Source organism: Idiotropiscis lumnitzeri, chromosome 14 (genome assembly GCF_059441095.1).
Source record: "Idiotropiscis lumnitzeri isolate Australia: NSW breed Sydney's pygmy pipehorse chromosome 14, RoL_Ilum_1.0, whole genome shotgun sequence".
Taxonomy (NCBI): Eukaryota; Metazoa; Chordata; class Actinopteri; order Syngnathiformes; family Syngnathidae; genus Idiotropiscis; species Idiotropiscis lumnitzeri.
This window is the reverse complement of record NC_142404.1, coordinates 18,637,543-18,652,308: the sequence shown is the minus strand read 5'-3', so window position 1 is coordinate 18,652,308 and position 14,766 is coordinate 18,637,543. Positions and strand designations below refer to the sequence as shown.

General features: G+C 42.7%; 1 protein-coding gene across 2 annotated transcripts; it reads left to right on the top strand.

Annotated features, from left to right (window-relative positions):
- Positions 1 to 211: 211 nt before the first annotated feature.
- pgap1 (post-GPI attachment to proteins inositol deacylase 1) lies at positions 212 to 11,081 on the top strand. 2 transcript variants are annotated; one of them, XM_088314527.1, is made up of 26 exons: positions 212 to 508; positions 2,342 to 2,495; positions 2,697 to 2,872; positions 3,575 to 3,746; positions 3,811 to 3,971; positions 4,071 to 4,123; positions 4,208 to 4,274; positions 4,364 to 4,469; positions 4,554 to 4,618; positions 4,710 to 4,793; positions 5,248 to 5,297; positions 5,389 to 5,440; positions 5,513 to 5,590; positions 5,862 to 5,937; positions 6,025 to 6,098; positions 6,166 to 6,217; positions 6,304 to 6,373; positions 6,453 to 6,558; positions 6,918 to 6,956; positions 7,289 to 7,473; positions 7,540 to 7,770; positions 8,647 to 8,782; positions 8,938 to 8,988; positions 9,065 to 9,252; positions 9,570 to 9,674; positions 9,761 to 11,081. In XM_088314527.1, exons 1-26 carry the CDS (start codon positions 317 to 319, stop codon positions 9,897 to 9,899), a joined length of 2,862 nt encoding a protein of 953 aa, XP_088170653.1. In that variant the 5' UTR covers positions 212 to 316; the 3' UTR covers positions 9,900 to 11,081. The 2 variants fall into 2 exon arrangements, with proteins under 2 accessions (XP_088170653.1, XP_088170654.1); XM_088314528.1 differs by lacking the exons at positions 9,570 to 9,674; positions 9,761 to 11,081 and having other exon boundaries at positions 8,647 to 8,841; positions 9,065 to 9,152.
- Positions 11,082 to 14,766: the final 3,685 nt, after the last annotated feature.

Genomic DNA, 14,766 nt, shown 5'->3' with positions numbered 1-14,766 from the left:
AACAGATACAATAAATGGGAAAAAAAAGAACCATTCCGCTTCTTCATGTTTTCCAATCAGCTCCGTCACTTCCGCCATCCTTGGAGCTGAAAAATAAAATAAAATAACCAAAAATAATATAGATAATTCAATAAATATATATGCATCAGGAAGAAAATATTTGGGTTTTTAGTTGCGGGTTCAATGATTCACTTCCGCCACATTGCGGAAGTAACATCATGGTGGCTCGCCGTCGTCATGGTGCCAGCTGGATTCAGTGGACTTCCCCGGCAGCTGTGCGTGCCAACCCGGCGAAGGCTCGACTCGAGCGGGCAACATGACAACTGACACGCGGTCACCGACAAGGTGCGACCGGTTGAGAAAGTCGAGAAGAACCATGAAGCTGGCCACGCTGCTCTTTTACGGCTTCGCTCTTGGGCTCGTTGCTGTCGGCCTGAGAGAGGTGCTCACTGGCTTTGAGGATGACCAATGCAGTATGACCTACATGTTCCAATACCCCGAGTATCGGGTAGGTGGCTAAAAGCTTTTAGAAGCCCACTAAACACAACAGTCAATGTTGATTTATCTTGCTTATCCACATGTAAGGAAACTATGACGTGGACATTAAAATGCTGGTGGAGAATAAACGAGGCCGCCATTCCACGACTTGTCCAATTAAGCATTGATTGAAATATCCATAAAGCGAAGATTCGTTACCGCGACCGGAACGCTCTACCGCTAACGCCGTAGTAAACTGTAAATATTTGTGTAGAATGAACTTAAAAGACCGTACATATGAAATGAAACCCGGTCTTGTTGTAAACAATGCAGAGGTGCTCGACGTAGACGTTTCTTCGTTACATACATTTGACAGCGGCGTAAGAAGACGTCATAAAGGTTCCCTCAGTTACTGCAGTTCGTAATTGTATTATTTACAGGCTAGTAGTGAATTTAATTTAAGTTCATTTTACTACTGCACTTGGATTCGTTACGACAGAGTGTCGATTGGGTTAGATTTCGGTTCAGTAGTGCGTGATTCAATTTCATTTCGATGCTGTCATGATTTGTTGATTTAAATGCTGAGATGTTAAGTCAGTGTGAAGTAGGAATGTTTTGTTTTGCTGTGCAAAACGACACTCTCTCATTGAGACCACTTCTGTCCTGTCTAGACAAAATCAAAATTTGGATGTCACTTAATTTCTGGAATTTCAGCGAAAATAAAACACAAGTTATGGTGTTCGATCCCATTGGCCCTCCTACTTTCAACCCTGTTGACCTTGGCCCGTCTGGCATCTTATCTAAAGCCAACAGTCTCGAACTTGGCTTTTGAATTGGACAGTGATTTTAAATGACAGCGGCAAATCAGTGCTCTTGTTCGTTCCAGCTTTTTTCGTCTTAGTCAGTTGACTAAAGACTTCTCTCCTTTCTTTCCCAGCAGCACTTCGAAACAGTAATCCACGCCTTTGATACATCTTGGATAGATTACTGTAATGCACTTTACTTTGGAGTCAGCCAGTCCTCCCGCAAACGCCTCCAACTTGTGCAAAATGCTGCTGCTCGTCTTTTAACTAGATCTTGGAAGATGGATCACATCACCCCAATCTTGGCCTGTCTTCACTGGCTCCCAGTGCACTTTAGAGCTCGCTTTAAGATACTTCTGTTCATCTTCAAATCTCTCGCCCAGCATTCCTCTCGAGATCCTCCTGCCTTACGCACCTGCCCGCTGCCTCAGGTCTGCGGACCAAATACTGCTGGAGGTGCCGAGGGCTGAACGCAGCCTCAGGGGGGATCGTGCCTTATCTGTTGTCCTGCACCTCATATTTTTGAACAATAAATCAGAATTTGTAGCATTATAACGTGTAGTTGTATAAAAATAAACATGGCAGCCACATAGCTGCCACATCAGTGGTCAGTGGATGAGCCACTTTACGAGTTGTGTCAGAATGCTTCCAATTCTTGATACTCTGGTGGGCAGTCAACTTTTCTTGGCAGATGCAAACAGTTGTCAAGCAAGTCAGGCAGGAATTATTTGCATACTCATGACAAGCGGCTGCTTGCAAGTACTTTTCAGTAAGAAGGTGCTATCCATCTAAAGTAATGACGGGAGTTATGTTCCAGAACCACCCGTGATGAGCGAAAGGCCATTTAAACTTATTGAAACGCTCTTTTAAATTTATAAATGTATTTGAACATTAAAGAGTTACAATGAAATGAGTCAAATATAAATACATTCAGAAAAAAACAAAACATTAAAGATAGAAGTAAATGTCTGCCATCCACCTGATAGTCTGAAGAAACCATTTGCGTTTGAATGTGAATGTGGTAATACATAACTTGAGTCCATGTCTGTTGGTGTGTTTAGCGTGTGCCGTTGCCTCGCCGCGTGACCAGACTGTACCCGTCGTACGAGCTCTATCTGTACGGGGAAGGTGTGTACGCTCAGGAGACCCGTGAACTTCAGCTCTTTGGCGCCCCCGTAATCTTCCTGCATGGAAATTCAGGAAGCTACAAGCAAGGTAAACACAAGCATTGAACCGAGACAACTGCTTTCCGCCCAAAGGTAAGCGGGTTTCGCAATTCAGATTTTAAACATCCAATAATCGGGCGTCTGCGGACTTAGATCGCAAGCGAGGGAAAATGCTCCAATTTGGCCCGATTGTCGTTATGTGTGTATCTCGCTTTGCCTTACCTTGTGTTCTCATGTCTCCTCATTCAAGCGCGTTCTCTGGGTTCGGTGGCCATGAGGAAGGCGGAGAACGTAGAAGGCGGTCTCCATTTCAACGTGTTCACCGTGGACTTCAACGAAGAACTGGTGGCTCTGTACGGCGGCAGTTTACGGCGGCAGACGCACTTCCTACACGAGAGCATCAAGGCTATCCTGAAACTTTACAAGGTGTGGCCTCAAATGACAAACTCTCGTCACTTGGTCATTGTTACAGGACCCTCACTCAGGAAGGATTATTTTGATATTTTTGTTTATAGCACACACAGGCTATACATTTCATATTAGTACGATGCATAAACGCTGGAAGGTCAATTTAAACAACTAATTTGGAGCAAAGGTCACACATTTTTGCTGGCCCAACAACACCCAACACATGGCAAAATTATTGTTTTGTACTTTTCTTGTAGCTCAAATAATGCCCAATATTGTGCAAAATTATTGTAAATATAATAAAAGCTCAAAATTGTTAAAAAGAATTGCTTCAAACCTACCTTGTCTGTGCTTGGCGGGAGGATAATGGCGTCATGAGCCGCGATGTTGCTTCCTCTTTTTCTCCTCAGTTACGATGGGCTGCCAAGGAAAGGGATTTGCCAAAAATCATCTCTTTGCTGTACCAAAAATAGCTCTAGTCCACCGTTAGTCTGATTATCTGTGTTGAGAACTGCGTAAATGTATGAGTGGTCTGGACACCGTTTTCTGTCCGTTGACTCGGGTCCAAGGTTCCACTGTAAATATAAATGATCAAATAGATGTCGTCACGTCGCAGATTGTTTTTTATAGCCGGGGGGCTTCTCAAAGGTAACCGCCGCAATAAATGAGTGGCTACTGTATGCCCACTTTAAGATTTTAACAGTCTGCTTCTTTTCGTAGCACTTGAAGACTCCGCCCCACAGCGTGGTACTTGTGGGCCACTCCATGGGCGGTTTGGTAGCCCGGGCGCTCTTCACGTTGCCCAACTTCAACGCCAGTCTGGTCCGTCTTATCATCACCCAAGCGACCCCCCACTTGGCCCCAGTGCTGGTCTTGGATCATTACCTGCAAGGTAAGAGGAACTCATTGCTCATTGTTAAGCGCTTTTTCCTGACCTGTTCTTTTTTGGGTGCCAGATTTCTATTCGGCGCTGAGGAAAAAGTGGGTGAAGCAGGCAGATGAGCTGAGGAACGTCACAGTCCTGTCAATTGGCGGTGGATACCGCGATTACCAAGTGCGCTCTGGTCTCATCTCCATACCTTCTTCTCCGGGAGACCAAACTAAATTGTCCTTGGTGGTGAGTTGAAAGTTGCACTTTGGTGGGTCGTCACTCACAAAAGTACATCTAAAAGCCATCCAATAAACCACGTGTGTGTTTTTTTTCTTTCTTTCCAAGGCCACTGCAATTCCAAGGTCCTGGGCTTCCACTGACCACCTATCCATAGTGTGGTAAAAAAAAAAAAACGACATTTTTTGTGTAGTTGTTTTTTTTTTTTTAACCAAGTTATCAAGCACACCATTTTTTTTCCTTAGGTGCAAAGAGCTGGTTCTTGTGACAGTCAGGGCTTTCTTTGATCTCATCGATCCTGAAACAAGACAAGTCTGTCCTGGCTGGTTGAATTTGACTAAAAATTGTGGTGGTAACTTTTGTTGTCGTTGCTTTTTTTTAATTGAGTGTTTTTTTTTCAGTTCACAGACAACCTAGCTAAGAAGAGTGCTGTGTTGAACCACCACTTTGTTCGACACCCTGCCCGAATGCTGGGAGACACTCAGGAAGCTTCTATTTCCATGCTGGGTAGTTTTGTGCTCGGCTGATGGACTCATATTTAGTCACGTTCATTTTCTTTATAGTGATTTGAACCTTTTGGCATAATTGCAGATGCAGATGCTCCAGAGGCTTGGACTGAAGTAAACACTCTACGTCTGGCATATAGCACACCAAAGGTACTGCACACTTGGCTCCAATGCATTAAAAACATTGATTGGCTGCTTTTTTGTGTCACTGAAATTATTCCGTACTGCTCTGTGCTTCCAGGAAGTTGAGATCAAATATTTTATGTTCGCCCTTTCGAGTCGCAGGAAAGCCTACAGTCATTTCTACTGTCGGAGCAGCAACCTTGTGAGTTTTACAGATACATTGTTGCCACCCGAATATTTAAATCCTCGAAAGGACAAACAGGATAGAAGATGAATTCATGCTCATACGGATTGGAAGTTGTCAAAGGAGACAAATTATATGGAAAATGTTCTGCTACTTTTTAAATTCTCCTATAAAAACCATTGAGTCTTTTGGGGACAAGGATTGCTGTAATGCTTCAGTGCTGAAGGAACTGATCAGCCATGAAGGGAAATGCAAGCAAATTAATGTCAGCACATTGCACTGCTCAGTCGGTCCGGCGTTTTATTTATTGCAATCGTAGGAGTTTGGGGTAGATGATGTAACCACAATTGGTTGCTGTTGTCAAGTATTGCACAAATATGGGCAGCTTTTTTTGTCATAAACGGTGGTGACTTTTGATTATTAACAAACCTAATTGAAATGTGGAAGACTGACTCTAACTACTCTTGACCAGGAGATGACAAGCTGGGTATACGGCTGTGTGCGGCAGAATGCTTCTTTATGGTAAGTGTGCAAGCACACTGCAGCGGCTTCAACATTCGACGTGTAATAGTGTCACTGTTCTGTAGCACAGTAGAAATGTTTCTTTTCACAGTGAGCATGCAGTGGATTTGTCCGATGGGACTGAGCTTCTTCCTCTCTATAAGGTCATTAAAGGACATTGCTACTCTGAACGGTGCTTTTTGGTGGTTGCTTCAATGCTTTGTCACCATCTTCAGGTGTTGACGCTGAATCTCAGTGACCTGTCTTCATTCACTCATCTGGTGGTGTCGGCATCCAACCTCAGTGGCAAACAGGTGACACAGATTTACGTTCCTTATTATTGAACTGCCTTACGTCTATAGCGTGTATGTCTCGAGAAGGACACAAGTTGTGTCAAATCAAGGTTTAAAAACTGAACTGTTGAGTTTTTAAAATCTTTGGCGAGCCAAATGTTTTCACTTCCAACTAAAGGAATGGCCTCATTGTTCCACAGCTTTTGGGGGAGCAGTGGCTAGGTTTTATATCGTGCCGCGTCACTTCATGGTTTCACTTGACTGAATCACATTGTGGTTTTTTGGATTGCAGTTCACGGTGGAGTGCGAGTGGCAACGACAGCAGTCGCTGGCTCTGTCGCTCTCTGTCCCACACGTCCTCTCCTTAGGTGAGATGCGTTTACCATTCTGATCTCCATTCAAGATGAGTGAGTGAGTGAGCTTACTATTTATTTATTGTTTACATTTTTTTTTAGGTATGACAGTCAGCGAAGCGACAGTGATCTCCAGTGGACTTTTCCACACCGTCAAGTTGCAACACTTTCACGAGGTATGTGGCAAAGCAGTCATTGTTTTCTAGTTTTGTCAGTGTAGCGCTGATATTGTTTTGTGTTTAGGTCTATCAGGCTTTCAGAATTAACATTGCAAGTGAGTGTAAGGTGCAGAGAGGTGAGTTGTGTTACTTCTTACAGCAAATGTTTGATGAGGTAGAAGTAGGGAATAATAAACTTGACGTCAAATTTTTTTTTTGTCAGTCGGTAGATTGCCCAGTGTCTACAGAATGAAGGTACCGTGGTTCTTGGAAGATGTTTTGACAACAGCCAGGTTTGTGATACTTAGTGTGTCCTGCTGAGTTGTCATTCATATTCCCATTTTGACCTGCAATGTGTGCTTGCTCCGACAGTGTACCATCAGTGACGGAAATGTCAGGGATGCTCCACACTAATCGTCCTGACAACGTTTCCGCTGTCGTCCTTCAGCTCCACACTTCCCCCAACTGCCAGTACAAGGTTGCGTATGCCAACTTTGCAGCAATCCACCAACACAGATAGATTCAGTCATGTCAGAAATGGGACAAAATTTTTTTTTTACCATAGTTTGTCACATTTTAATCCATATTCAATGCATGGCCTCTCACAGGTCATAGTTCAATGAGGAGGATTTACTCGTTTTTCATTAAAAAACAGATCTGAAATGTCCTTTGTCATTAAATGTGTATTTGTAAAAGTAAAAGCAACGTAGAAAGGAGACATTTTGGACCCCCTTTGGGGGTCTTTGTTTATGTAAAAAAAGCAAGAAAGTTTAAAACATGTCCATGTATATTTTTAATGTTGAGCTCAAATCTGTAATATTTTATCTTTTGCCTCAGGTCTCTGTGAGGACGTCATTACCCAAGATGTTAGGACAGGTATTACTTTTTTTCATTTGTTTCTTATTTAAGATCGAGTGTCTATTTTATGTTTTGGGTCAAATTGAAGTGAAAAAACCCCCATTATTTTTTACATATTGAACTATTCATTACGTAATAGTTCATGCTTGCAATTGAGTTATGTTTGTTGGGATAACATTTTTTTAAATCTCAAAATGTAGACACTTTTTGATAATTGCTGCCCTGTGTAACAAACATACAAGGAGACTTGAAATGGAATAGTCACAGAATTTGAGTTCCGGGTTGCGCTGTTGACATGCCGTAATGTTGAACTTTACCAAGACTAATGAGTTGTTTGCTTGCCCGCACAGATCCTGCGCTTCTTTGTCCCCATGGTGCCGGTGTACACGACTGTAACTCTCCTGCTGGCTTGCGGTGGGCAACTGTCCAACATCTGCATGTCACGGAGAGCTGCGTCCATGAGCCTTGTGCTCTGCAAAGGCCTCCAACCCCATAAAGTCAACTTGTCTGTTTATATCCTACACATCCTATTCAGGTAGGCGTGGTGATGCTGGGGCCCGTTTGTAGGTGAGCCTTATTCAAAGTCTTCTCTCCTCATCAGTTGTAGTTGGTTAAAAAACACATGGTCGCTGCTTTGCCTTCCCATGATGGATGTCGCCCCGCCCATCTTCCCCGACGTGGTGCTTGACGACAACACGGTGCCATGTGCGGAATGGCCGTACCTCCTGCACCCGCTCCTCTACATCATCGGCGCAGCTGTGGCATTCTGGGGCACGGTGCTGCTCCGACTCTGCACGCGGCTTGTTTCCTTGGTCTTAGCTGTGGTGCACAGGTATCAACGATACCGTCGTCCTTTGCCATATCGCGCTTCACTTTTTGCAGTTGCGCGGTATACAAGTGTACATCTGTGGTGGAGGGAGTAACACAAATAAGTCAGGAGATCATGGAAATGGTTTGATATAGTTAAACTCTATTTTGAATTAATGGGTATTTATTTAGGGTTTGATTCCTCAGTTAACCATTAGATGGTGGCACAATATTTAGTTTGAGATGGTGGAAATTTGAAAGAAAAATGAAAAGATTTCAGCACAGTCTCTTTTATTTATTTATTTGAAAACTAAGGAATGTCATCCTCTTTAATCCTGCTTTTCATGCCAAGAGAAAGTAAGGGCTATAAGTTAATTTTATAATGTACATCTTTGGGCTTGATTATTGATGAATATTGAAAGATAAGTTAAAAGTTTGGTTCGGAAAAAAGTGGTATTTGATAAGAGGGATCTGTACACCGTTCAATATTTTTGTGTTGTGCTCTTGCTCTCAAATTTGTTGAAATGTGGCCTACTTTACTAATTTTGCCATTTTCAGCAGGAAATAGTTACGTGATGTAATTTTCAGTTGACAGCAAAATGTGTTTTTATGTATTAATTGTACATGAAAAATAATGAAGTGATCAAATTAATTAGATAAAGATTAATGCCATGAAAACATGTCTAGGAGGAAATTAAAATCGGTATTTCTAAATAGCGAATATCACCAATTGTGGGGGTGGTCTTGAATGTAACCCCTGCACTGGACGGGGGAATTACTACAATGATAAAAATAGAAACAGAATAGCTATTTTAAGATGATGACAGTTAGGTATTCAGCAGGAACATTTTAGTGTATCAAAGAAACACAACAAGGGGGTTATCAATTGTTCCTGTTCTAGATCGTCCATCTCAAGAGACTGCGGCACTCTGCGCCAGCGCAGCCAGATCCTCATCACGATATTTCTGACCATCTTGGGATGGAACACCTGTGGAGCAATGTCAATCATGGCTGCCTTTGCGCTGCACCTGTACCGGGTGAGTGAACAAGGTCCTGCAAACGTTTTCTCGGACCTGCGGAGCATTACGTCCACATGGTGATGCATTTATATCCCCCTATATTTAAATTGTATTTTGTGTAAATAAGAATAGCCGTTCCACTCACTGCAGCATATTTGCAATTGCGTGTCCAGGTACTGAGACTCCAGATGACAGAAAGGTCCCTGCGTCACATTCTCAATCTGGTAAGTCAAACTCGTCACATAATGACGATGTAATTTATTAAGAACAAGTTTTCATCTTTCCTCCAACTGTTTTCAGGCTCCTCAGAAGCACAAAAAAGATTCTGTAACAGAGGGCAAAGAATGTGCCAGAGCACCGCTGCTGTCAGAGTTGGCTCTTCGTGAGGTCAAAGATGACCTGCAGCTCCACCTGTGTCTGTCGGCACTCTTTACTGTCCCCGTGATCCTCAGCGGACCGTCGCTCGTCTACTGGACCCGCAACCTGGGGTACAACCTGACGCCGCTTTGACGTGGCCACAGGAAGGTGTTCGGAGACTAATACTGTCACCGAGAAGTTTTAGTGTTTATAACTCATGAGTGTGAAGTTATGCGTATCGCAGATTTTTGCTCACAGGTCAAAGCATTAAAAAAAAAAAGAATGACAGCTCGTTTCTCAAAGCACATCAATGGGATCTCACGGCACCTCTGTAGAAAATAATTGGGGCGAGTTAGAGCATTTTCTCTTCTCTTCCTATGAAGCAAGGGCCTGATTTTTGGATGTCTTCAAAGCGAATAATTACCCTTTGCTCTCTCTTGTTTTGCAGCTACTCCACCCAGCTCAATCCTGACCCCTACTGGCCGTACTTTGTACCCCTTTGCGTCATGTACTTGAAGCTCATTAATTGCGACACTCAGAAGCTCACCAACAGGTAGTTGCACACACTTGCAAACCCATCTGGGGCTACACAGCCACGCCCTCCCATCCCAACATAAAGTTTACTTCCCCCCCTTCCAGCAAACTGCTGCCCCCGACGTCATTTCTGCTGTTACCGATGGCTGTCGCTATGGTGATCTTCTGCCCGATGCACCTGTACAGATTGACGTACTTTCTGTTGGGAGCCCTTTTCCCCCTGACATTATGTTGTATCCTCTGACAGTCCCATTTTTTTTTTTATCTTTCTATCGAGCCTCTTTTTTGTGAACACTTGGTAATAATGTCTTAATTTTTTGTTTGCCTTGGAGCAGAGCCATAGACATACATTACTTGGTGAACCGCTGTCTCGTTATTCAGTGGCGCCTTGACTAACGAGTGATGACAACTGCATCTTTTTAATCAATCACACGTAACTTAACAAAAGTAACACTCAATGCAAAATGCCAAAGACGCCGATTGATGTCCCTTTAGTTCTAACCCTTATAAGACAAGTATTCCAAACTCAACGTATATGAAGGCCGCTAGAGACCGAGTCTTGAGTGCGTCTGGGCCGTATCAAGTATTCGACAAGAGGAGTTGAGAACCAAATGTTTTGCGTTACAAGCATTCTCATGTAACAAATGAAGCTCCCAAGTCAAGGCACCACTGTACAAACACTATCTGCATGAAAAGCTCTCCACTTTAAAGCATGTGGCGCATTTGCTGCCAATCAGGACCGATCTGCTCAACCAAGTTTGCCTTCCGCTGTATCTCTATCGCTCTGCCCGCCTGCTTGCCTTCATGGAGCGAGTTACGCCGCTGATAAGAAAGCTTATCGACAGGGTTGTACCCGTCTGAATGTTTTTTTTTTTTGTTTTGTTTTGTCGTGATACTGTTCACTGTGTTAAAAGTCCTACACTGCCTTTACCGATGGACTGTTAAGCTCGGCCTCATCTGTTGCCAGTCGTCATACATTCCTTAACTTAAGAAAACCCAAAGTTTACGCATACAAGCCAATGCAGTACAGTAGTCCACGTTTGAAGAACACTACAAGTAATATTTGCAGCAAAATGAATCATACAACATATGGAAGCCTTCATGTCTTTCTCTCCTTCCTCTCCTTTATGTTTCTTTTTTTTTTTAATGTCCTCCTGCTCCTCCTCTTCATTATGCGGCTCCTCTTTGTTACTTTTGGCTTCTTCTTTTGCCAAGTATTCCACTTCCTCCTCTTCTACTTCACCCTCTTCTTTGAAGTTCTCCTCATCCTCGTCTTCGTCCTGCTTTTGAACGGCCGCCCCTTCTCCAGCGCTCCCGTTGCTCCTTTACATTCATGAAAAAGGACATATCAAGGAAAGGTGACTTTTTAATGGGACTTATATGGAAATAATTGGATCACTGGAGGAACCGTCCACCCGCCAAGTGTGAAATTACACAACCTATCTTTTCGGAACTCAAGAGCCCAACTATTTATTTGCATCCAAACAATAGAAAGCGCTTTCCCATAATATGTCCCCTTTAAATTGTGGAGAAAATGCTTCATGTCTCCTTGAAGTTGAACAGCAATCAGTTGACCTCTGTCTGTGTGGACACCAGATGCCTTCAGACCCTGAATGGAGCATTGCTCGTCAGCCATTTGTCAGACCTTCAAGCGTCGTGCTCACCTTCGCCATTTAGTCACTTTCTGACGACTTAAGATGACAGCACGTTTGCTCCAGGCTCGTGTAGTGACCGATCACGGCTCTCCTGAAGCTCAACCATGATTGGTCGTTAGCTGAGCCATGAGTAACTGTGATGTCATTTTCAGTCGACTGCATGTGCCAAAATGGCCGCCCTCTGAGATGTCCAAAAATGGATGGCATTTGCTGCTTTACTCATTCACTACCAGCCGAGTAAAAAGAAAAAAGGATATTTGACGTCTTAAGCCGTCAACGGCAGTTAATGAGTGAACTCACATAACATATTCCTGTTAAGGATTTTTGGGGGTTGACATCCCCTTTCATAATTCAAGTGGTTAATCCAAGAGTGTGGATTTTAATAGTGATGCACAAAATGACCGAAAGACTGACGCTGAAAATGGACCAAGTTGCTGTATATTTGACTGCGTGGGAACTACACACAAAGCTTGTCCGACACTGTGTGCCTCTTTGCTTTGCTTAACCCTCCTGTTATGTTTGTTTCTCAGGAACAGCACAGACGTTGACCGCGGGGTGTGTGTAATTATACAAAAGAGTCAGTAAGTCCTCAAAAGTTTGTCATTATTAGCAAAACTTGCAAACGTATGAAATGAAACTGTAAATGTTGAGAAGACGTCTCAAGCAAAGCGGAAGTTTTATGTTGATAAATGACTTTAAACGACATAACAAGAGGGCTGAGCACACTACGCTGACCTTACATGTCATGAGCTGGGTGTGTGAAATCATTTAATTTCAAGTGCCTCTTTGGAAAAATAACAACCCATGTCGTCCTTTGGAAAGGCAGCAAGTGGGACTCATTTGCTGGGTTTTGTTAAAAAGAACAAACAAAAAAAAAAACTAAACACTGTCAACTGTTATGACTACAAAAAGCCGCGTGATGATGTGCCAACTTTTTGTGTTTTTGGTGTCAGTGCATATGTGGACGTGTTGAGCAAAACTGTTTTTATTGTCTGTGTACTAATCTTATTATCCAGAAGAGGCCTGATCCGGATCCAACGATATCTGATTCTGAGTGTTTTTGATAAAATCTGCTCAAATCTGCCACTTGAGAATACAAGCTGGGAAATTTTATTACGGGAAACATACAGCGTGAATCCAGCTGTAGAATACCGAGAAGTAGGCGAGCTGTGTGTGCTACAACAACAGCAGATTTGTGTTATCGTGTCTGTTGGCAACATGTTTTGGCAACACAGTTGGAATCAAATGCAAAACATCCACTCGGAATTACTCATGTGGATAAAAGTGTTGGTGCCCTTTAAAACCCCACAAACACGGTCTCTGAAATAACTTGAAACTGATGAGTAATAATAAAACAAAAAAAAAAAAAGAGTTGGGTTTGCCGTTTTTGTTATCCACCATAATTGCAGCAGTGACTGTGAGTACAAAACCTGCCAGGAACAGCCTACTAGAACATTTGAGGTTAATAAGAGGTAATTTGATGGCAAATGTGTGCTGACTTCCATTAAAAATCAGTTGGAATGTGATTATTGAACAGAGCCACAGCCGCAGTAGCCCCAAGCTGTAAAATTGAAAATCAGCTGATTTTGTGTACGCTCACTAGTGATACCAAACTGAAAAAACAAACAAACCAGTATATTTGTGGTTCACAGCCAGCAGCAAATCGTCAACGTGTTTACGCCTCATGACATTTGATGCACGAAATGTGCACATCTGCTCTTCTGAAACGCGGCACAAGTTCCTGACCGCTTTTGTTTGCCGTTAGCGCCAGATCAAACTCGGTGTCCCACTGTTGCTCCAAGCAAATTCTTGCGGCGTGCAACGCTCCCCTCGGGCTCGTGGAGGCAAAATGATGGTGATTGCGAACGGCTGCCTGCCATGGCTGCTCTGGAGGAACTGCATTCAAGTGCAACACTAAAAGTGCCACTCTAATAATGTTGCACAGTGAGTTTCAGAGTTGGCCTTTTCATCAAGATTGTGGAGACTCTCGCAGCTGACTTGTGCAAGAAGTGGATTCAAATTCTCAGCAGCTGAGTCCACCTCAGGTCTCGTCGGGGGTCGGATGGTGCAGAACCTTACGGCAACTGCATCGGATTCAGTCGTCGTCATTTTGGCCCGTTTCCAAGCGGAAGAGGGGTTCGATGCTGCAGTCATAGTAACGAAATCCATAGTCACCATTGGTCTGCAGTATGTTGAGCGGGGACATGGGACCACCCCCCTCAAAACAGGTTCATTTCAGCAAGATAAAAAAATGGGGCCTGCGCATCATCTTACGGCGCAGTGAAGTTTGACTTTACAGCGTTGTTCAAAGCTGTCGTAAAAACCTCCCAGGGGAAACCAAACCATGCATGTTGAAAAAGATAAAAACATCTCATGCTATTTATTGACATCATTATCCAAAATATTTCCTTTGAAATAATTGTTTTGTTTTTAGGCTTTGTGGAGCCGTAGCAACTGAAATGCTCCGTTCTTCATTTGCACTCCCACTTTAGGGGTCTCTACATGGGTGGAAAGCCGAGCAGGAAATTGGCAAGTGGGCTCCTGTTGCGCGGGCGACTGCCATTTCCTGTCACTGTGCCAAGCTTGCCAGATGTGTGTGTGTGTGTGTGTGTGTGTGTGTGTGTGTGTGTGTGTCTGTGTGTGTGTGTGTGTGTGTGTGTGTTGCTAATCCCTTCAAAACGACCGAAATCAGGGCTGGGCAAATTTTTGTGCTCAAAGGAAACGTTTGACTCGTAGGTCAGCTATTCCCAAAAATTAGATATTGTTTTGCAGGGGGTGATAATGCTCAGGATTTTTTTTTTAAATGTTATTTGTAACTAATTTGATTCAGTCCAATTTGTTCATTTATTTATTTATTTAATCAATTAATATATGATATTCAATTAAATTTAAATAAATGATTAACCAAGCATTTGCTTGAATATTTTACTAAAATGATATTTGTGTTCATTTTAATTCAATTGTAATTAACCAGTTATTTAATAAAATAAAAATAGTTGCCAATAGATCACGGAATATTATACAAAAATGAATATATTGTGACAAATATTTCATTTAAATTTTAATCATACTCACTTTTAATGTTTATAATTACTGTTAAATATAATTAACCAATTATTTAGGGTATAAGATAGATAGATTCAGCTAATATTCACATTTCATAAACTAGTTTATTGTAACAAAAGGAATCATTTATTCATTTTTTATAGTTAAATGACCAATTATTAATTTAAAATATAAAATAATTTGTGTGTCTCTCATCCATCCCTGGGGAACTTCACAGTACGTCAAGTCACATGACCAGACATGTGGCGCGCTTCTGGCACCTGAGCTCATCCTGCTTGTAGCTCGGCTGGCAAAGAATCACACTTGGCACCAGCACGTGCACAGCAGCTCGCTGCCACTGCTACTTTTCAACGTTGCCCTGTGCCAAAGCAAATTACTGCAGCACATTGG